The sequence below is a fragment of the Aulostomus chinensis genome, chromosome 12, assembly GCF_037954235.1.
Source record: "Aulostomus chinensis isolate RoL2024-O1b breed Wild chromosome 12, RoL_Achi_v1.0, whole genome shotgun sequence".
Classification (NCBI taxonomy): Eukaryota; Metazoa; Chordata; class Actinopteri; order Syngnathiformes; family Aulostomidae; genus Aulostomus; species Aulostomus chinensis.
Window position 1 is genome coordinate 349,022 of NC_141331.1, and position 22,319 is coordinate 371,340.

Genomic DNA, 22,319 nt, shown 5'->3' on the forward strand with positions numbered 1-22,319 from the left:
CATGTGTGGCTCTCTGACCAGCGTCCAGCCAGATACAGGCTTCACCTGCTCTGGTTATATCAGCTGGATGGGATTTTTTTGTTCATTAATGTTTGACTTTTGAACTGTCAGCTGACCTCTGAAGTGAAATCAATAAAAGTGACTTTGAGCCTGTAAATGTGTTTGCCATCCAGGATGTGGAGATCAAGGAGGAGGGAACCAAACACTTCCTGATCCTGTATAATGTTCATATGAAAATGGCTGGAGGTGTCGACTTCTCTGCAGCCAACGCCAAGTCCAACGCTCAGCTGCGAGTCAGAGGTGAGACCATCTTGTCATCATATCTTTTCATGTATGTTGTGGATGCTTGAAGCTTTAGTCAGTTGGCTTGTTCTCCAAGTCTTCCTGTCAGTGCTGTGTCACTGCTGTTTGTGTCCGAGTCTTCAGCCAATCAGGCCTGCTGATTACTTTGGAGACCTGAGGCCTTATCTAAAGTGGGAGGCTGCTCGCTGATTGACCCCTCAGTAACTGGGCTCAGCTGAAGGTAACATGTGGTCTCCTTCAGCTCGCTCTATCGGCCTGCTGCAGCCACTGAAGGACGTGACAGTAACAGCTGGAGAGACAGCGACCTTCGAGTGCGAGCTGTCCTATGAAGGCATTGCAGTGGAATGGTTCCTAAGAGGACAGAAGATGGAGGCCAGTGACAGGGTGAGTCAGAGACCTCAGTCACAAAAATGTTTTTTAAGATGAACTGATTTGTAGTCTTAGATTTCTAGTTACTTTCTAATAATAATTTGTTAGATTTATAGTAACAATTGGAAGCGAAACCACTTTTTCTTTCGACAAAAATCTATAAAGATACCATTCAGCCTCTAGTTGATAATAAAATTCCAGAGTTCAATTTAACTGTTAACATCTGGAGCGCTAGAGCTGGATATGGAAATCAACTTGGAAGTGAGAGGTTCAGATTAATGAAAATATATTCCCTGTTAACCATCTCAATTGATCATTTGACTGATACTCATATGGAAGCATTTTCTTGTACGAAAGTTGTATTTTCTCATTATAGTGTTCCCTTGTTTTGAGGGTTTTTCCGGAATCAAATGTCTTTTTCAGCAACTTACTTATAGAAGATTCTCTTGGTTTAGGAAGAGAAGCACTTTATCTATTAGTGTCAGGCAGCTGTTTAAAATAGCCAGCTGTGGTTATCTCTAACTGCCCCAGCACCTTCCTTATATGTGCAGCACTCACAGTTAGCATCGGTTAGCATTAGCCCACAAAACCTGGAGGAACACATACCTGACGCACTGATGGAAAATCCACTCCCTGATGATAATTGCAGTATATACGGTATATATAATATATATAAATACATATTTCAGAAGAGTAAACATTATCGAACAGTTTCTTGGATCTGTCAGATATCAAAAACCATTTTTCACTCATAAATACTAACCCCAGCAACAAGAACTTATGAGAAAAAGGAAATGGACTCGATTTACAGTATATAGTGCTCTTCTACCTTTGTGGCACTCAAAGTGCTTTACATCTCATCACACTCACACACTGATGGTGGAGGCTGCCATGCAAGGCGCCAACCTACTCATCAGGAGCAATTATGGGTTCAGTGTCTTGCTCAAGGACACTTGGACATGGTCACATGGGAAGTGAGGATCGAACCAGCAACCCTTCAATTACTAGACGGCCACTCTACCCCTGAGCCACCAAGAAATAGATAAATATTGTTTTATGTCTAAAGGTGAAGATGAGAGTGGCGGGCCAAGCTCATGCTCTGACCATTCGAGATGTGAAGCTGTCGGAGGCTGGCGAGGTCAAACTTACCGCCAAGGACTTCCAGACTCAGGCTCAGCTCATTGTCAGAGGTGCGGTGCTCAGACTCCCAGCGCAACCTTTTCCTGAGTTTTCTGCTCCTCCGGACTCTCTAACCCTCTAACTTTGTGTGTGCGCTCAGAGCCGCCGGTGGAGTTCACGAAACCTCTGGAGGACCAGACAGTGGAGGAGGAAGCCACCGCCACGCTGGAGTGTGAAGTGTCCAGAGAGAATGCAGAGGTCCGCTGGTTCAGGGATGGACAGGAGATCCGCAAGACCAAGAAGTACGAGATGATCATCGATGGCCGTAAGAGGGCGCTGCTCATCCACAACTGCACTCTGGACGATGCCAAGATCTACATGTGTGATGCCAAGGAGTTCAAAACGTCCTGCTTCCTGGAGGTCACACGTAAGCATTATTTTGTGATTTGTTAGAATCATCATGTATGATAACTGGCTGATGTATCAGGTGATTACTGTCAGCAACTTCATTAAAATGGATGTTGGTTTTGATTGTTGCATCTCTTCAGCTCCTCATGTGGAGTTTACAAAGCCTCTGCAGGATGTGGAGGTCAGAGAGAAGGAATCTGCCAAGTTCACCTGTGAAGTGTCCCGCGAGTCCGCTAAGGTGAGACCTGCTGCCTGTCAACTGTGGACCTTCAAGAGGCATTAATTGCCAATTAGGCCCTCCACCCTGATGAGCACACATCCAGCTCTCACATTTGACCGTCTGTCCTACAGGTACGTTGGTTCAGGGATGGAAGCGAGATCAGGAAAGGAAAGAAGTATGAGATCATCGCTAAAGGAGTTCAGAGGATCCTCATCATCCATAAGTCTGTATTCGATGATGAGGCTGAGTACGAATGTGACGCCAGGACGGCCAAGACCTCTGGCATGCTGACGGTCATTGGTGAGTCTTTTTTCGTGTTCTAAAGTTAGCATTAGCAGTTTGGGATTAAGGTTAATTTTTGTCATTTCTGTTGTTCTGTTTTTTCTGACAGAGGAGGCTGCCAGGTTCACCAAGAACCTGTCCAGTGTGGAGGGCACAGAGACAGACAGCGTGAAAATGATCTGTGAGGTGTCTAAAGCAAGCGCTGAGGTCACCTGGTACCGGGGAGACAAGGAGCTTCCCGAGGGTGGTCGCTATGAGCAGATCATGGACGGACGCAAGAGGATCTTGATTATCCAGGACCTGCGGATGGAAGACGCTGGTGAATACAACTGCAGGTTGAGCCCAACCGTCAAGACATCTGCTACTCTGACGCTCAATGGTACAAAACATGATCACATCCTGTGCACAAACTCATCAAAGCTCCTGCAAAAAGCTAAGAAATTGCATTTCCTCTCCTCCTCTTCGTCCTGCCAGAGCTTGCAGCCGAGTTCATTGCCAGGCCTCAGAACCAAGAGGTAGTGGAGGGTGAGAAGGCTGAGTTTGCCTGCTCTGTCTCCAAGGAGACCTACGAAGTGAAGTGGTTCAGAGGTGATAAGGAGGTTGAAGATGGAGAGAAGTACACTATAATTAGTGAAGGAAAAAGAAGAGCTCTTACTGTGAAAAACTGTGAGCTGAAGGATGAAGGGGGTTACACTGCCCATATTGGCAGCGTCAGAGCCTCCGCTGATCTGTTTGTGATTGGTATGAGTCCTTAGTCCTTCAAGTAGCTTGTTTCACTACAAGGAAATTAGCTAAGTTTGTTTTTGACACATTTATGTTGGATTGCAGAGAAACTGCGAATAGTCACACCAATTAAAGACACAGAGGTGAAGGAGGGAAGCGAGATTGTCTTCAACTGCGAGACAAATGTGGAGGGAGTGAAAGCAAAATGGTTGAAGAACAATGAGACCATATTTGAAAGCAGCAAGTACATGATGGCTCAGAGAGACAACGTCTTCTCCCTGAGGATCCGAGACGCCCAGAAGGCTGATGAGGCCAGCTACACTATCAGTCTGACCAATCAGAGAGGAGAGCAGGCCAAGTCCACTGCCAGAGCTAAAGTGGCAGGTAAGTGCTGCCATCATGCACAAATTCTAACCAAACTTTGACCAACACATTAAAGACGAACCCAAAGTTAAAACAAATAAAAGTTCCTGGGGTGGAAGTGAGTTGAAGTGTGGTGTGGGGTGCACAACCGAAACTGATTCACTCATCCTCCATTGTGTGACTCCCCAGAGGAAAAGCTGAGGTTCCTGGAGCCCATTGAGGATGTGGAAACTCAGGAGAAAAAGACCATTAGCTTTGTGTGCAAAGTGAACCGGCCTCAGGTGACAGTCAGCTGGATGAAGGCCGGCCAGGAGGTGGCACTCAGCAAACGTATTGTCTACAGACCTGACGGCCTCAAACACACCTTGACCATCAAGGACTGTGTCATGGATGATGAGGGCGAGTACACTGCCACGGTTGGTGAAGACAAATGCGCAGCCGAACTGATCATCAGTGAGGCTCCCACAGATTTCACCACACAGCTGAAAGACCAGACCATCACTGAGTTTGAGGACGCTGAGTTCACCTGCAAGCTGACCAAGGAGAAAGCTGCTGTTAAGTGGTACAGGAATGGACGAGAGATCAGAGAAGGACAGAGGTAACGGACTATAAATCCCAGGTGATTTCCTGACAGACATCTCCTGCAGAGCATGTTTAAATTTAGTTTTGTGTTTTTGCAGATATCACATGGAAAAAGTAGGCAAGACATGCAAGCTGGTCATCAAGGTGTGCAGGCCTGATGATGAGTGTGAATACGCCTGTGGCGTGGAAGAGAGGAGGAGCAGAGCGAGACTTTTTGTCGAAGGTAAATGACATTTGTCTTTGAAATCATGTCACACACATCAGCAGGTACCTTATATGAGTATTGTATGAATAATGAATAAAAATGAATGTACTACCGAGGTTTCTGTACCTGCTCCAGAGCTTACCGGTATAAGTGACGGATAAAGTCTTCAGGGAATGGGACAAAATGATCTCCAGATACGTTTGGCAGAGTCAGACAACGAGGATATGATCCAAAGTCATGTCAATTTTATTTCTATAGCGCCAAATCACAACAATTATTATTATTATTATCTCGTTACACTTTACAGGTAGAGCAGGTCTAGTGCCACACTCCTTCAATGAATTTACACTCAACAATTCTCCATTAGCAGCACATCCTGCAACAGCGGCGACGAAAACCTTCCTTTTAACAGGCAGGAATGTCGAGCAGATCCAGGATCAGTGGGGAGAGAGAGAGCAGGAGAGCAGGACAGAGACAAAGACAGAGAATGGAGGAAGACGGAGAGAGAAGGAGAGAGAGGGACAGAGATAAAGAGAGAGAGAAAGGAGGAGAGACTGATGGACAGACGGGGACGTGAGCAGGTGGAGCTACGGGTGGCAGCTGGAGCCTCTTCAGGTCTGGAGCCTCCTCCAGCAGCACCAGGATCTGGGATGAGGGGAGAAGAAGAGGAGTTAGTAACACGTATGAGGACAGGAGGAGGAGAGAGAAGCCCAGTGCATCATGGGAGATCCCCAGCAGTCTGAGCCTATAGCAGCAGATCTAAGGGCCAGCCTAAGCAGTCCTGACTATAAGCCTGATCAACAAGGAAGGTTTTTAGTCTGCTCTTAAACCTAGAGAGGGGGTCTGGGTCCTGGACTGGAACTGGAAGACGGTTCCACAGGAGGGGAGCCTGATAGCTGAAGGCTCTGACTCCCATTCTACTGTTAGAACTCTAGGAACCAGCAGTAACCCTGCATCCTGGGAGTGAAGGGTTCTAGCTGGATCATAGGGGACTAGGAGCTCTATCAGGGATGAAGGAGCCTGATTGTGGAGGACTTTGATGGTAGAAGGAGAATTTTAAATTCTGTTCTGAATCTGACAGGGAGCCATGCAGAGAAGCAGTCCAGGAGAGACCTGGTCTCTGCTACCAGTTCTAGTCAACACGCGGGCAGCAGTGTTCTGGACCAGCTGGAGAGTCTTTAGGGACTTATTAGTCCAGCCTGATAGGAGGGAGGTGCAGTAATCCAGCCTGGAAGTGACGAAAGCAGGGACTAGTTTTTCTGCATCTTCTTGAGCCAGGATGTGTCTGATCTTAGCGATGTTACATAGATGGAAGAAGGTGTCCTGGAGATTTGTTGAATGTGGGAGTTAAAGGGTCCTGGTCAAAGAGAACTCCTAGGTTCCTACGGTGGTGCTGGGGGCCAGGGTGGTGCCATCCAGGGTACCTGTCTCATCAGATCAGGTGGTCCTTAGGTGTTTGGGCCCAGCACAAGAACTTCAGTTTATCAGAGTTTAATAAAGGAAATGATGGTCCTCCATGTTTCCTGTCCTTCAGACAGGCCTCCAGTTCAGTCAGCTGGTTTGTTCCATGTGGATCATTGATGAGTTCAGCTGAGTGTCGTCTGCATAGCAGTGAACATTAATGGAGTGTTTCCTGATCATGTGACCTAGAGGAAGCAGGTACAGGGTGAAGAGGGCTGGTCCAAGCACAGACCCTTGTGGAACACCTCAACTGACTGTAGTGGTTTCAGAGGGTTTATCATTAGTTACTACGAACTAAGATGACCTAGGAAATATGACCTGAACCAGTTTAGCGTGGTTCCTTTCACACCAGTGACAGGTTCCAGTCTCTGTAGAAGGATATGGTGGTCAATGGTATCAAAGCTGCACTGAGATCGAATCAGACCAGCACAGAGACCAGTCCCTCATCTGGTTCCAGTAGGAGGTCACTGGTACCTTTGACTAGTTCTGTTTCTGTGCTAGGATGAACCTGGAACCTGACTGAATCCTCCAATCAGCTGTTGCTGTGGAGAAGTCACAGAGCTGTTTAGCAGCTGCTTTCTCCAGAACCTTGGAGAGAAAAGGAAGATGTGATGTTGGTCTGTAGTTGGTAGAACTTCTGGATCCAGGCTTGTTTTTGAAGACAGTTTAATTCCTGCTACTTTAAAGGACTGAGGGACGGAACCAGATACCAGCGCCACATTGATCATATCTGAGAGGGAGGGGCTAACGAGGGGAAAGAGTCCTTAAGGAGCTTATTGCTGAGTAGTTGGCTGCTCTGGTTCTACCAAGGGCTTTCTTCTAGGTTCTAAGGCCATCTTGCCAGACTACATGGGACTCCTCCAGTTTGGAGCAGCACCATCTTCTCTCCAGTTTCTGGGTTTCTTGTTTCTTTCACACCAGGTTCCAGTCTCTGTAGAAGGATATGGTGGTCAATGGTATCAGGCTCTCAGATGAATGGAAACTTCTTCTGGTGTGGGATTTATTACTAAACTGGTGTCAGCAATGGCAGCAGCGCCACCTCCTGGGCCAGAGCCTGGGGGAATATGAGAGTTCATGAGACTGGAGGAGTGGATTCATTCAGACTAACTCTGCTGAATATATATAACCCTTCCAACTTTGCAAGATGGAAGGAAATGCGGCCAGTACAGTTGAGGGGATTCTGATACAAGCGATGGTCAGGGATAAAAATTTGAGGAGACATATCAGAAAGGAGGCAAACCCATGGTTAGAGGTGTCAATGGAGATTTGGTTTGAAATAATTGCCAAAAAACACTTGAAGAACCAATGTAAATTACTACGATGGATCGGACATGATTCCGAATTTACGGAATAGACGGGAGTTATAAAAATTGGGTGAGGGGTCCTCGGATTTTTAGTGAGCTCCTTAAAAAGAACGTGATTAAAAGTTTCCAAATGGTAAAGGATGAATTTGCTCGAACAAATCTGGATCAGTACAGGTACTTTCAGTTGAGACATCATCTTGAGCAAACACTCAGAGAAGAGGTGGGATGGAGGGACTCAGCAAAAACTGAGTTTTTACTTTTGTCATATGAATCGAAAGTGGGGAAAAAATTGATTTCAAAATCGTATAAGGGGGTGGAGGAATTGAACGGCAATGATGCGGTGTATGTAAAGGAGAAATGGGCGAGGGAGGCGAATATAATTATATCAGTGAATGAATGGGAAGATGTTTTGGAACAGCAGTGGAGAACAACTTGCTCGATATCTTGGAGAGAGCATGGATGAAAGAACATTATGAGATTTTTCTGAAATCATGTCAAACGATTGCTTTTCTGTCTGCCAGAAACCCCGGTGGAGATTGTCAGACCCCCACAGGATGTGTTTGAACCTCCCGGCTCAGATGTCGTGTTTGAGGTGGAGCTCAACAAGGATCGAGTGGAGGTGAAATGGCTGAGGAACAACATGATCATTGTCCAGGGGGACAAGTACCAGATGATCAGTGAGGGCAAAGTCCACAGACTGCAGGTTTGTGAGATCCGACCTCGAGACCAAGGAGAGTACAGAATTGTAGCCAAAGACAAGGATGCCAGAGCCAAGCTGGAGCTGGCAGGTGAGTCATGACAGCTCTAAATGTTTGCCCTTGGACCGTCCCAAAAGTTAAGCCAGAAACACTTCAACCTTTTATTTCTGCTGCAGCTGCTCCAAAGATCAAAACCATGGACCAGAAACTGGTGACAGATGCTGGCAAGCCCTTTGTCATGACCGTGCCCTATGATGCCTACCCTCGTGCGGACGCTGAATGGTTCTTTGAGGGCAGCAGTCTTCCTGTGCAGAACATTGACACCTCGGCTGACAAAACAGAGTACCGCTTGAAGAGTCCAAGCAAGGAGGACCAGGGCAGATATAAGGTGGTCATCAAGAACAAGCACGGTGAAGGAGAAGCTTTCATTCACCTGGATGTTGTCGGTGAGTTCAGGGATTCAACTAATCATTGATCTGAAGGCATTGCCACTTGTGGTGTGGAATGGAACATCTGTCAGGACCCAAAATTAGATTTCAAAAACTTAAAGCACCACATCCTCACACAAAAAAATCGAATAGCGTAATGATCCCTTGGGAGACTCCAACCCATCGGCTCTCAATCATACTTGTTATTGGTGCCCTCACCACACTCATTCAAAATAGATTATTTTTTGTTTTTTTTAGTGAGATCAATCAGAGATTCTGAGAGATCAAAGTTTTTCCTAGGCTGTCCTGCCTGGCTGATACCAGGGACAGTCCAGGAAAAACTCTTGCCCAGGTTAAATATAAATATCCGAAATAACCAAAACTGTTAAATTAAAATAAAAAAAGACACAAAAATAAAACAAGATGAAATCATACAGGGCAAGTTTGTTCAATTCTTGTATAAGATACATTAACAGCAGTTGTCAGGGCAAAAATAATATCCGTTTGTGCATATTATACCCTTTCCACACTGAAAAACGCATGTCAACGTGGGTTTTTGTACCCGTGTTTGCTCAGCATCAGGGTGCATTCAAGCTTCCAGCAGACGTGGGTCTGAGCTCCCACTGTGAGGCTGCGCGCCTGTGTTTTTCTCTCGTACGTCATCGTGCGATATCGTAAACGCACGCCGGAACAATAAGACGTAAACAAATGACAAAATGGACATTGTCAATTCGAACATTAGTGTTGTCTTTGCGTGCATTGCAATGTTGTCATAAGGCCACTCAGACCGCCCCATGCCACTCCTGTTCATTCTGTCGTTTATTAAGAACTGTTTTTTAAGGGCCTTCAGCTTGTTGATGACCTGCCTGGTGGTCCAGTCAAATCCGCACTCCCTCAAAATGCCAGCGATGTTTTCATAAATCACCGCCTCCCGTACGGTTCCAGAAAACTGCTGCCGAATCTCATCTTCACCGCAGATGGCGAGCAGCTTGTGGCCTTCAGGATCTTGCCAGTGCACTGCCAGGATCGATAAAAAGATGTGAAGATGGCGATACAAGTTGTTAATCAACACGGTGGCGCCTGCTAAGTTCACGTCAGGGTTCCTGGTTCGTGGGTGTTCCCCAGCAGAGATTAACTCACCAAAGATCATCCACATGGAACTGTGAGAACAAAAGGAGTGGAGTGGCGTCTCAGGACATCAACAGAAGACTGATCTCATGGCAGAGGCCAAAATTTATTGAGACATGAGTGAGCAGCTCTCACAGCCCAATTTTTTTTTTTCTTCCGGAGCTTCCACAATGACAGCCTGACAGGCGGCACAGTGACAAAACCAGGATGTGATAGGAAGGTCACAACACAGGTTTTGTATTTCACACTGCACGTGAGCCGAGGCACGCTAAACACCCGGGTCACTTGGAGGGTCGGTGGACGCGGGGCGAAATGCAGAGTCGACCCTTTCAAAGTGCCCAAACACCCGTGTTCACCCGTGTTTTTGGTGCAGTGTGAAAGGGATTTTAGAGGAAATTAAGACTAACTACTGATCAGTTGAAAGACTTGGAAACAATATAAAAAGAGCAAAAGTCTCACTTGATCACAAAAATGTGAAAAATCACAAATGAAATAAACATACATGGCATTTAAAAAACAGAAATATTACGAGTCAGGTTCAAAATCAGTTGAAGACTGCAAAAACATAACATATGATGTGATAAAATTATGTACAAAATATGGAATCCTGTCTCCAAATTCCCCAAAAATAAACAAAAGTAAATTCTACAGGTTTTCAAAAAATGCGAACAACTGTTTTTCCACACAACCATAATTAAAGATGAGCAACAATCAGTCAACTTCCTCGGTGCCTTCAACCTGCCTGTTCCAGGACACGACTCAGTGGCTGATTGACAACTCAACAGCACTACCTGCAGACTCAAAGCAGCAAATCACCCGGACTTGACAGCCTCCATCCAGCTGTTTAAAAGTTATTTGCAGCCATTACTGACCAGACAGACATTCTGTCCCTTAATATCAGACAGTTGCCTCACATCATAAATCACATCCAACAGAACAAAGCTGGAGACACTCAGAAAGACTCAAGACCCACTCAGACCCACCCACCCATCCAGACTCAGCTGAGCCTTACTTATACTGTATGATACACTTCATAAAGTATAAAGTAAGTTCAACTGTGCACTTCTTAGTGAGCCATCGGCCCAGATTATAATATAAGGCTTGTTCAGAATCCATCCCATTAGAGCATGACATGTGACAGGCGCATCCTCTGCTTTTCCTTCTAAATCAAGAAGACAGACAGAAAGCATTACAGGAATCTGCATGAATGGAGATGACCACTAAGTGCACTATATAATATTTTAGCCTTTTTAAATCAACCTGATTTTGACCTCACTGACTTACTGAACATCGTCGTCCTCCTCCGCTTTATCCGGTGGGTCCAGGTCATGGGGGCAGAAGCCTCAGCAAGGAAGCCCAGAGTGTCCTCTCCCCAGCCACTTCCACCAACACTTCCGGGGGAATCCCGAGGCGTTCCCAGGCCAGCCAAGAGATACAATGCCTCCAGCATGTCCTGGGTCGGCCTCGGGGCCTCCTCCCAGTTGGGTTTGCCTGGAACACCTCCCGAGGGAGGCGTCCAGGGGGCATCCTCACCAGATGCCTGAACCACCTCCACTGACTCCTCTACATGGAGGAGCAGCAGCTCTACTCTGAGTCCCTCCTGAGTGACCAAGCTTCTCAATCTGTCTCTAAGGGAGAGCCCAGCCTCCCTGAGGAGGAAACTCATTTCGGCCGCTTGTATTCGTGATCTCGTTCTTTTGGTCATTACCCAGAGCTCATGACCACAGGTGAGGGTTGGAACGGAGATTGACTCGTAAATCGAGAGCCTCGCCTTCTGGCTAAGCTCCCTCTTCACCATAACAGATCGGTTTAGCACCTGCATTACTGAGGATGCCGCCCCAATCCTGATGTCAATCTCCCGCTCCATCCTACCCTCACTCGTGAACAAGACTCCGAGATACTTAAACTCCTCCACCTGAGGTAGGACCTCCCCCCGACCTGGAGTGGGCAAACCACCCTTTTCCGGCTGAGGACCATGGCCTCAGACTTGGAGGTGCTGATTCTCATCCCAGCCGCTTTGCATTCGGCTACAAACTGTCCTAGCAAGAGCTGGAGGTCGTGGCCCAATGGCGCTAAGAGGACCACGTCATCCGCAAACAGCAGAGACAACATCCTCCCGCCACCAACCTCGACCCCCTCCACCACCTGGCTGCGCCTAGAAATTCTGTCCATAAAGGTTATGAACAGAACCGGTGACAAAGGGCAGCCTTGGTGGAGTCCAACCCTCACTGGGAACAAGTCCGACTTACTGCCGGCAACGCGGACCAGACTCTCGAAAACCACACTGCTCCTCCTCAATCTGAGGTTCGACTATTGCCCTGACCCTCCTCTCCAGTACCCTGGCATAGACCTTTCCAGGGAGGCTGAGGAGTGTGATCCCCCGATAGTTGGAACACACCCTCTGGTCCCCTTTCTTAAGATGGGGACCACCACCCCAGTCTGCCACTCCAAAGGCACCGCCCCCGATGTCCACGCAATGTTGCAGAGACGTGTCAAACAGGACAGCCCCACAACATCCAGAGCCTTGAGATACCCAGGGCGGATCTCATCCACCCCCAGAGTTCTGCCACCGCGGAGTTGCTTAACTGCCTCAGCGACTTCTGCCCCGAACATTGGACGACTCCCTCCCCCAAGCACTCCCCAAACTCTGTCTCCTCCATGGAGTACATGTTGGTGGGATTGAGGAGTTCCTCAAAGTATTCCTTCCACCGCCCGATTATCTCCCCAGTTGACGTCAGCAGCCTCCCGTCCTCACTGTCAACAGTGTGGGCAAGTTGCCGCCTTCCCCCCCTGAGGCGACGGACGGTTTGCCAGAAACTTTTTGGAGCCTACCGATAGTCATTCTCCATGGCCTCACCGAACTCCTCCCATGCCCGAGTTTTTGCTGTGGCGACCGCCATGGCTGCACACACTGCTTGGCCTGCCCGTACCGGTCGGCTGCCTCTGGAGACCCACAGGTCAGCCATGCCCTGTAAGCCTCCTTCTTCAGCCTGACGGCTCCCTTCACCTCTGGTGTCCACCAGCTGGTTCGAGGATTACCACCGCGACTGGCCCCAGCAGCCTTACGGCCACAGCTCACAGCAGCCGCCTCGACAGTGGCAGAACGGAACATGGCCCATTCGGATGTGGTCAAAGCTCTGCCGGAGGTGGGAGTTGAAGATCATTCGACTGGTTCTTCCGCCAGGCATTCCCAACAAACCCTCACTACTCGTTTGGGCCTGGCGGGTCTGCGCGGCGTCTTCCCCTGCCACCTGATCCAACTCACCACCAGATGGTGATCAGTTGACAGCTCAGCTCCCCTCTTCACCCGAGTGTCCAGAACATGCGGTCGCAGGTCAAATGATACGACTATAAAATCGATCATAGACCTGCGACCTAGGATGTCCTGGTGCCATGTGCACCAGTGGGCATCCTTATGTGCAAACATGGTGTTCGTTATGGACAAACTGCGAGTTGCACAGAAGTCCAATAACTGAACACCACTCAGGTTCAGGTCGGGCCTGCCTATCCTCCCAGTCACGCCCTTCCAGGTCGCGCTGTCATTGCCCACGTGAGCGTTGAAGTCTCCCAGTAGGACAATGGAGTTCCCAGCCGGGGCACCATCCAGTACCCTTCCCAAGGACTCCAAACAGGGTGGATACTCTGAACTGGTGTTTGGCGCATACGCACAGACCACCGTCACCGTTCCCCAACCCAAAGGCGCAGGGAAGCAACCCTTTCGTCCACCGGGGTAAACCCCAATGTACAGACAGAGAGTCTAGTGGCAAACAAAAAGCCCACCCCCACCCTCCGCCTCTCACCCAGAGCAACTCTCGCAAAAGAGAGAGTCCAACCCCGCTCAGGGACTCAGGTTCCGGACCCAGAGCTATGTGTCGAGGTGAGGCCGACTACATCTAGCCAGTAACGCTCAACCTCTTCCACCAGCTCCATCTCCTTCCCTGCTGGAGAGGTAACGTTGTCCCGAAAGCCAGCTTCCATGCCTGGGGTTCAGACAGCCAAGGCCCCCACCTTGGACTGCCACCCAAGCCACATTGCACCGGACCCCTCCGGTTCCTTCTATGGGCGGTGAGTCCAAGGGAGGACGTGCTCGTGCCACCTTTTTGGGCTAGGCCCGGCCGGGCCCCACAAACCAAGGTCCAGCCACCAGGCTCTCACCTTCAAGCCCCTACCCCAGCCCTGGCTCCAGTGTGGGGCCCCGGTGCCTCTCTGGGCAGGGTACACATAGCACTTGTTGGCTTCTCCATGAGGGGTCTGTTGAACCGTTCTTTGTCCGGCCCTTCGCCTAGGACCAGTCTGCCTTGGGTGACCCTACCAGGGGCAAAATGCCCCCGACAGCATAGCTCCTCGGGTCACTAGGGCACTCAAACTCCTCCACCACAATAAGGTGACGGTTCCAGGTGGAGGACTTACTGAACGTGACTAATTAAGATGCAGGATACAAACTACACTGCCAGACGCCACAAACCACATTTTGTCATTTCTTCCCCTGAAACCCCATCAGAGAGAAACTCACTGAAATATTTGGGAATAAACTTATCAGAAACAATCAATACATGTGCTTTGATTCCTGCCCCCTCCTAACCAAAATTGAAGATGATGTATGTAGGTTAAGCTGCATTTCCTTTCTTAGCTCTATAAAATCAACATTTTACCTTGTTATCTTTTCTTATTACCAGCAGCCCCTGCAGGATTTCCTCAGAATTGAATAAAGTATTTCCAGATTTATTTGGCAAGGAAAACATGGGCACTTACAGATAGTAGGCAAAATCCTTCAATTCAAGCTCAGTTAGAAATCTGGAGGACACCAAGGAGAGTATAATCTAGATGGTAAACTACAAATAACTCAGTGGTGTGCCATTGCATTGATTCTGGTTTCAACTGTGCATTATAAATTTTTTGTAATGGATCACAAAAGGATTAACAATGTTCTTCTCTTTAACAGAAAAAAGGTCAATTTGGAGGCTTAGAATGCTTAAAGAGAAAATATGTTCCTGAAAAACTTTTTTTTTTTTAGGTGTCCTTAAATAAGCAGTTAATTTGGTGATAATAAAATAATTAGGAGATGTGAGGATCCAGTACTGAGTTTGTTTATGGTGCCAATCAAAATGATCTTAGAAAAGGGATTTATTTCCAAACTCTGCACGGCTCTTCTGGAGAAGAAATGACACACAGCACAATGTCTGGTAATGGTGTGATGGTATGATCATGGTAAAAAATGAATAATCTTTCACTATCAGATGAAAGCGGTCAGATATGTTGAATTATAAATGGAAACTCTCACGTGGGGAGAATTTGGTTGGAAGTACTGTAATCTGTTGTTTGTCGCACCAAAGCCAAAAACAGAAACTAATTCTTGGCTGCAGTGTAGCTTTCATACAGCAAATCACTGGCACACATTCTGGTGTTTACTTGTGAAAACCTTTTTGATTTGAGTTTCATTAAACACAGATGCATTTTAACATACTGACACTGCAGCCTACCGCATTAGATGTAGATGAACAGGCCTATCATGCTGATGAAAAGCCATTACTGGGAGCTGGTATTGATATTGTAAATAATATTTAATGGAAAGGAAAGGATCATCTTTTGTTTTCATCGAAAGGAAGATGCTGTTGTTAAACCCTGAGTGGCTTAAACATGTCAGATCTCTGCGGACAGATTCAGTGGAGGTGACCAAAGGAGGACTTTGTGATGCTCTCCTTCCTTAGCAAAAATTATTTACATATTTCTTATAATTCTTCACGTATTTATTTATTCTCAATATTCATTTTATTATTTTTTCTTCAATTTTATTTCTTAAACTTGTACTCTTTGACAGATTCTGTATCCATGGTTTATCTTTGCCAATTAGTTCTTAATGCTCAAAAACCTCAGGACTGCAGAGAAAATTCAGCTTTTTTGCTGTCTGTATGCTGTATAATGTTAAGACAGCCATTCAAATACTAAGAAAAAGAATTTTTAAAAATAGAACTTTGTGCTGTATTTATGTCGTCTCTAACTGCAATGGTGATGGTTGTCAGATGTCCCTGGACCCGTCAAGAACCTGAGAGTTACCGACACCGCTGATTGTGAGGTCAGTTTGGCCTGGGAGGAACCTGATAGTGATGGTGGAAGCAAAATTATATCTTATGTGGTGGAGAGACGAGATGTGAAGCGTAAGACCTGGACACTGGCGACGGACCGTGCTGATGCTCCTGAGTACTGTGTCAGCAGCCTCCAAAAGGACTCCATGTACCTGTTCAGAGTCTGCGCCCGCAATCGAGTTGGCAGCGGACCCACCGTTGCCACCGAGGATGCCGTTCAAGCCAAGAACAAGTTTGGTGAGGAGGATTTGCCAGATTTTACTAATGAAACACATTTGATGTTAACACATTTTTGAATAAAACCCTGCTTTGTTCTTGCGGTCCTCCGTCAGATGTGCCTGATGCTCCAGAGAATGTAGCAGTTGGAATGGTGGACAGGTTTGGAGCCACCATCACATGGGAGCCACCCAAATTTGATGGAGGCTCAGAGATCACTACCTATGTGATTGAGCTCCGTGACAGGACCTCGGTGAAGTGGGAGGCAGCTATGGTCTGTGGCGCCAACGATCATTCAGCCAGGCTGAATGATGTGGTGGAGAACAAGGAGTACATCTTCAGAGTGCGGGCTGAGAACAAGGCTGGCATTGGCAGGCCCAGCGCTGCCACCAACCCCGTCAAGATCATGGATCCCATCGGTGAGTGAAGAGCAGCAGTCTAAACTTTCGTGGTGGTTTTGATATCTCAAAGATGGAAGGTAATCTGATTTCTCTGGACCTTTCATGTTACAGAGAGGCCGAGCCCACCTCTGAACCTGAACTTTAGTGACCAAACCAAGGACGCAGTCACACTTACTTGGGAGACACCCACTAGCAATGGTGGCAGCATGATCACTGGCTACATCATCCAAAAGTGTGAAGAAGGCACAGACAAGTGGCTTCGCTGCAACGCCAGATTGTGCCCAGACCTCACCTATCGGGTACTCACCTTCAGCCTCACCTCAGCCGCTCCATGGCAATTCATGCCTTTGCCAGACTGTTTGATATCTGACTGTTGCTGTGTTTGTGTAGGTGTTCGGTCTTAAACAAGGTCAGAAGTACTTGTACAGGGTCTGTGCTGAGAATGCTGCTGGCATCTCCGACCCAGCAGAACAGCTGGAACCGCTGCTTGCTGATGACCCTCATGGTATATACATCCATCCATCCATCACCCACCCATCCATCCACCCATTCATCCATCCATCCATCCACCCATTCATTCATCCATCCATCCACCCTTCCATCCTTCCATCCTTCCATATTCTCGACAATCTACTTTGATATTATCATGAGTGTATTTATCTCTTGACAGTGGGTCCAACCTTTGATCTGAGTGCCTTCCGAAACGGCCTGGAGGTGATCGTCCCCCATTCTCTCATCATTAAAGTTCCAATCACCGGATACCCAACCCCTGTCCCCAAGTGGACCTTTGGAGAGAAGGAGCTGACCACTGCAGAGGAGCGTGTCTCCATGGTGACCAAGCCCACGTATACAGAGCTGACAGTAACACCAAGTGTCCGTCCAGATAAAGGAACCTACACCCTGCAGCTGAAGAATGATGTGTCCTCTGTCTCTGGAGAGATTGAGGTCAATGTTATTGGTAACTATTGTTCTGCTGCTTTTATATCTACAGTTCATGATGAAAGTAAAAGCAAATAACACCATTTTAACATTGATGGTACATTTATTGTAAATGAAAAGTGGACTTTTTTTTAGTACAAGGACTTTTATTGACCAAAGCTGACCACCTCAGGATGATGCCACTCCATGCATCCATGGTAGCTTACATCCAATTCATGATCTTTCATCACCGGAGTCCACGCCTTCTTGCTGTATTTTCCCAGCATGCCCCAGTGCTCCTAAGGACTTCAAGGTGTCTGAGGTGACCCGCCACCACGTCCACCTTATGTGGGAGGCTCCTGAGCATGATGGAGGAAGTCCAGTCACCAACTATCAGATCGAGAAGAGAGAAGTGTCTCGCAAGACCTGGGCAAAGGTACAGCTGAGACAGAGGCAGCTGGAATTTTAGTCTCAACTGTATTAAATAAAACTCAAAATATAGACTCTATAGAAATGAGACTTTTTCTAAATTTTACATTCATATTCATCTTAGGACACATGGGAAGAAGACAACAGTACTGCACATTGAAAAGGGCCCTTGTTCATTTGTCGCTGGGATGTTTTTGTTTCAGGTGGCAACTGGCATCCTGGACCTGGAGCACACAGTGACAGATGTGATCGAAGGGAAGGAGTATCTGTTCAGTGTCACCGCCTGCAACAAGTGTGGACCTGGAGAACCGGCATACATCGACGAGCCAGTCAACATTTCTTCTCCTGCCAGTGAGTTTTCATTCAGAATTCTGTCTGAAATACGTCGGTTCCCATCTCTCATCAGTCAAACACAGACATTATTCTCTAGAACAGCCTTTTTTTTCCACTTTAGAAAGAGAAAATGCTAAGATTATACATATCCACTTTCCCTTTCAGCTGTACCCGATCCTCCTGAAAACCTGAAATGGCGAGATAAGAATGCCAAGAGCATCTTCCTGTCCTGGGAACCACCAAAGTACGATGGTGGAGCCCCAGTCAAAGGCTATATAGTCGACAAGTGTCAGCGTGGTACTGAGAAGTGGGAACCCTGCTGTGATCCCATCCCTGAACTGAAGTAAGACTCACCCAATATTCAGTGGCCTGTTTGTTGTTCTGTGGGTTTTGACATTGTTGGTAATTTGTGCTTGGTTCTACCAGGTACCAGGTGACAGGTCTGAGTGAAGGCCAGTGGTATGCCTACAGAGTCAGAGCTATCAACAAGCTGGGAGCCAGTCGACCCTGCAGGGCCACAGATGAGATCCAGGCAGTCGATGCTAAAGGTTGGAAGGACTGTATGGTCGGGATTTTTGACTGGTTCCCAGATTAATCTTTTAGTTTTAGGAAAAGATAAGACAAAAACCTGTAGTAGGTTACAGCTCATGTTTCTAATGTATAAACCGAAGGGGAAATACTTGCCAGAATGTGAACTAACCCCTTGAAATACCCATCCCAATATGCAATGGGTTCTTCCTCAGCAGTTTTGTGTAAATTGATGACAATCCTCGTTTTTCTATGATCATTTTGACAATCAAAGGACACTGAAAACACAACATAATATCATAATAAATATTGCAGATATTTGTGTCAAACATACTCTAAAAAATTAACTTGACTGAGAGCAGAATTCAGCTATTTTTCATGGGTCATATTTGCTGGCACAGTGGAGGTTTTGAGAAAATGTTTTCCCTGATTTTGCAAATCGTGTTAGGTCCTCCAATCTGGATTCCATGGGAACCAAATATGTTAATTAATATACACTCAAAAGCATTCTGTCATTATAATCTATGATTTCCTCTAAACTCAAACAGAACCACCTGAGATCCAGCTGGATGTCAAGCTGTTGGCTGGTCTAACCGCTAGGGCTGGCACCAAGATAGAGCTTCCTGCAGATGTCAAAGGAAAGCCAGATCCCCGCGTAAAGTGGACCAAGGCTGACCTGGTCCTGAAGGCTGACGACCGCGTCAGCATTGACACGCAGCCGGGACACTCCAAGCTGTCCATTGCCAACACTACAAGGGGTGACACTGCAACCTACATTATTGAGGCTGTCAATACCTGTGGACGTGCCACTGCCACCATTGATGTCAACATCCTTGGTACAAAAGCTGTTTTTATTCAAAATTTAATACTTAGCAATCTAAAGCCACGACCTGGAGCTGTAAAACTATTAGCTGAGCCATATATCTCATCTCTCATTGGTTTTTGAGTGTTGTTGCAGGGTTTGAGATCTTACATTAAGACCTTTTAAGTTTTACAAGTCCAGTCCAAAATGTCCCAGAAACAGACATAATTTTCTCACGTGTGTCCTCTCATCCTCATCGTCTCCAGATAAGCCTGGTCCTCCTGCTGCCTTTGACATATCTGACATCACAAACCAGTCATGTGCACTGGCTTGGAACCCTCCCAGGGATGACGGTGGCTCTCCCATCACCAATTACATTGTGGAGAGTCGGCAGATGGACAAAGATGAGTGGGTGAAACTGTCTGCCACTGTGAAACACACCACCTTCAAGGCCTGCAAGCTCATTGCTTTGAAGGAATACATCTTCAGGGTCAGTGCTGAGAACCAGTATGGAATAGGTGAACCTGCAGAGCACGTGCCGATTGTGGCAAAGTATTCATTCGGTAAGATTTACATTAATTATTGACCAAGAAAATCCCTTTGAAGATGTAACATAGACATAAGTAAACACCCCAACATGCGTTTCAGATCCTCCTGGTCCTCCAACCAGTGTCACTCCCTCTGATATCGCCAAGGATGCCGTGACTCTTACATGGTTTGAGCCAGATGAGGACGGCGGTAGTCCCATCACCGGATACTGGATTGAGAAGTTTGATCCAGACAGTGATAAGTGGATCAGATGTAACAAATTGCCCATAAAAGACACAACCTTCAGGTCCACAATCACTGCATACATCGCATATACAAACTGTGAGAGAGATGTGTTGGCCTTCTCCTAACTCTTCTGCCATGTTCCTACAGGGTGAAGGGACTCCCTACCAAAAGGAAGTACCGCTTCCGCGTTCTGGCAGAGAATCTGGCTGGACCCGGGAAACCAAGCTCAGAGACTGACCCTGTCCTCATCAAAGACCCTATTGGTTCGTGACGCAGTCAATGAGTCCCTCTTTGTAGTTCTGTATCAGGATCAGGTGTTCACATCATCCTGAGTTCACTGCTGTAAATGATATCTGTTGTAGGTTATCAGGAATTAAACAACTTCCTGAGCTGCTGGTGGTGAAGAATTCCCAGACTTGTAAGATTTAAGTGTTAACTGCTCTCCTCAGATCCTCCATGGGCTCCTGGTAAGCCAGTTATCCGGGACATTGCCAAGACCTCAGCTTTGCTTGCCTGGACCAGGCCAGAACATGATGGTGGGGCTAAGATTGAAGGCTACATCATTGAGTTCCAGAAGACTGGAAGTGAGGAGTGGATCCGTATAGCAGAGGACGTACCCCAGACAGAGCACCAGCTGAAGGGCCTGATGGAGAAACAGGAGTACTCCTTCAGGATCAAGGCTGTCAACCGGGCCGGCGAGAGTGAACCCAGCGAACCCAGTGATCCTGTGGTCTGCAAGGAGAGACTCTGTGAGCTTTATTCAGGAGGGACACAACAATTTTATGTTCTTTAGTTTATCCAAAGAGTCTTTTGTAGAAGAGTTAAAAAAAAACAACAACCTGAGATGCTTCTTTTTATTCAGAAGATTCAGTATCACTTCCAGAAGGTGTCAGTGCCAGAATGTTGGGTCAAAAAATCGATTTGCATATGTTGAAGAATTTTATGCTTAAAAATTAAAGGTCACTGTTAGTTAAAGGTGACCTGAAAAGAGAAGCAACTATAGAAGTAGGTAGTCAGTAGAGACATTTCCATACCTTTAAATTGACATGACTTAAATTAGGCATTGTCGTGGTACCAGAGCTGAAAATAGTGTTGGTGATGAGTCTCATAGTGGTTAGGGTTGAAGTCAGCATAAACATGATGAGAGACGTTATAGGACTTAATTTCACCATTTGTTGTTTCCATTTGACAGACCCTCCTTCTGCCCCTCAGTGGCTAGAGGTGGCTAACATCACCAAGGTCAATGCTGACCTTAAGTGGCAGGCTCCCAGCAGTGACGGAGGATCCCCCATCACCAACTATGTGGTGGAGAAGAGGGATGTGAGGCGAAAGGCCTGGCAGACTGTGGACACCACTGTCAAGGAGCTCAAGTACACAGTGACTCCTCTAAACGAAGGCTCACTCTACGTGTTCCGTGTTGCTGCTGAGAACGCTGTGGGGATGGGTGAATTCTGTGAGCTGGAGGATGCAGTGCTTGCAAAAGATACTTTCAGTAAGTTCTTGTTTTTCAGAATTTCAAAGACTTCTTTTATTTGATTATAAGACCAGCAAAGACAGAGCTATTTGAAGACCCCTGTTTGGATTCACCACTAATGATGGTCTTGTTCTCTGTAGCCACTCCTGGGCCTCCTTACGCCCTGACAGTGTTGGAGGTCACTAAGAGACATGTGGAGCTAAAATGGGAAGCTCCCAAGAGCAATGGTGGAAGACCCATCTCCAAGTAAGAAGACAAAGACCTTTAAAATTCATGTTTAATTAGAAAAATGTGCAATTTCTAAAAAAAATTGAAGTGTGTTACACCTAAAATCTGCCAGCATCTGTTGATGCTGCTGCAGTTACCACAGCAAGCTTGAAAATATTAAAGCACCACTCACAAGTGAAATTTTAACAAATATCAGACAACCCCATACTTAAGGAAGTGTTGAAGTTTTCGGAGCCTTCATTTCCACAAGATAGAGCGATGATACGATTCCTTGGCATGGAGAGCACCAAGTGTCATTGGAATAAAGAGTATAGAAATATCATGATATAAAGTTGCAGTTACGCCCTTGGAAGTAGAATGGTGTAAAATTCAACATGCATGTGTTGTGTGTTTTTTTTTTATACTTTATGTTTATTTTGTTTTAGTAAAACAGAACATACAGGTCACTGGTCATGGTTAATACACTACGCTTTACACATTCTGAGTACAATGTCATGTCAGGGGTTACTTTAAAGGAGCAAGAAAATAAAATAAAATATA

At 46.6% G+C, this 22,319-nt stretch overlaps 1 protein-coding gene across 1 annotated transcript in view; it reads left to right on the forward strand.

The window, feature by feature from the left end:
- LOC147251636 (titin-like) overlaps positions 1-22,319 on the forward strand; it is a 196,372-nt gene that overhangs the window by 86,099 nt on the left and 87,954 nt on the right. Inside the window, exons 97-125 of the mRNA XM_086221099.1 lie at positions 174-300; positions 545-687; positions 1,739-1,862; positions 1,952-2,218; positions 2,340-2,437; positions 2,551-2,719; positions 2,811-3,080; positions 3,176-3,442; positions 3,530-3,808; positions 3,977-4,385; positions 4,468-4,592; positions 7,861-8,127; positions 8,214-8,483; positions 15,614-15,913; positions 16,009-16,311; positions 16,405-16,592; positions 16,684-16,798; positions 16,964-17,251; positions 17,496-17,647; positions 17,844-17,991; positions 18,139-18,316; positions 18,400-18,521; positions 19,050-19,337; positions 19,570-19,866; positions 19,952-20,138; positions 20,225-20,340; positions 20,527-20,826; positions 21,270-21,569; positions 21,692-21,797. Coding sequence (XP_086077225.1) covers positions 174-300; positions 545-687; positions 1,739-1,862; positions 1,952-2,218; positions 2,340-2,437; positions 2,551-2,719; positions 2,811-3,080; positions 3,176-3,442; positions 3,530-3,808; positions 3,977-4,385; positions 4,468-4,592; positions 7,861-8,127; positions 8,214-8,483; positions 15,614-15,913; positions 16,009-16,311; positions 16,405-16,592; positions 16,684-16,798; positions 16,964-17,251; positions 17,496-17,647; positions 17,844-17,991; positions 18,139-18,316; positions 18,400-18,521; positions 19,050-19,337; positions 19,570-19,866; positions 19,952-20,138; positions 20,225-20,340; positions 20,527-20,826; positions 21,270-21,569; positions 21,692-21,797 — 6,203 coding nt within the window. The remainder of the gene's footprint in view (positions 1-173; positions 301-544; positions 688-1,738; positions 1,863-1,951; positions 2,219-2,339; positions 2,438-2,550; positions 2,720-2,810; positions 3,081-3,175; positions 3,443-3,529; positions 3,809-3,976; positions 4,386-4,467; positions 4,593-7,860; positions 8,128-8,213; positions 8,484-15,613; positions 15,914-16,008; positions 16,312-16,404; positions 16,593-16,683; positions 16,799-16,963; positions 17,252-17,495; positions 17,648-17,843; positions 17,992-18,138; positions 18,317-18,399; positions 18,522-19,049; positions 19,338-19,569; positions 19,867-19,951; positions 20,139-20,224; positions 20,341-20,526; positions 20,827-21,269; positions 21,570-21,691; positions 21,798-22,319) is intronic.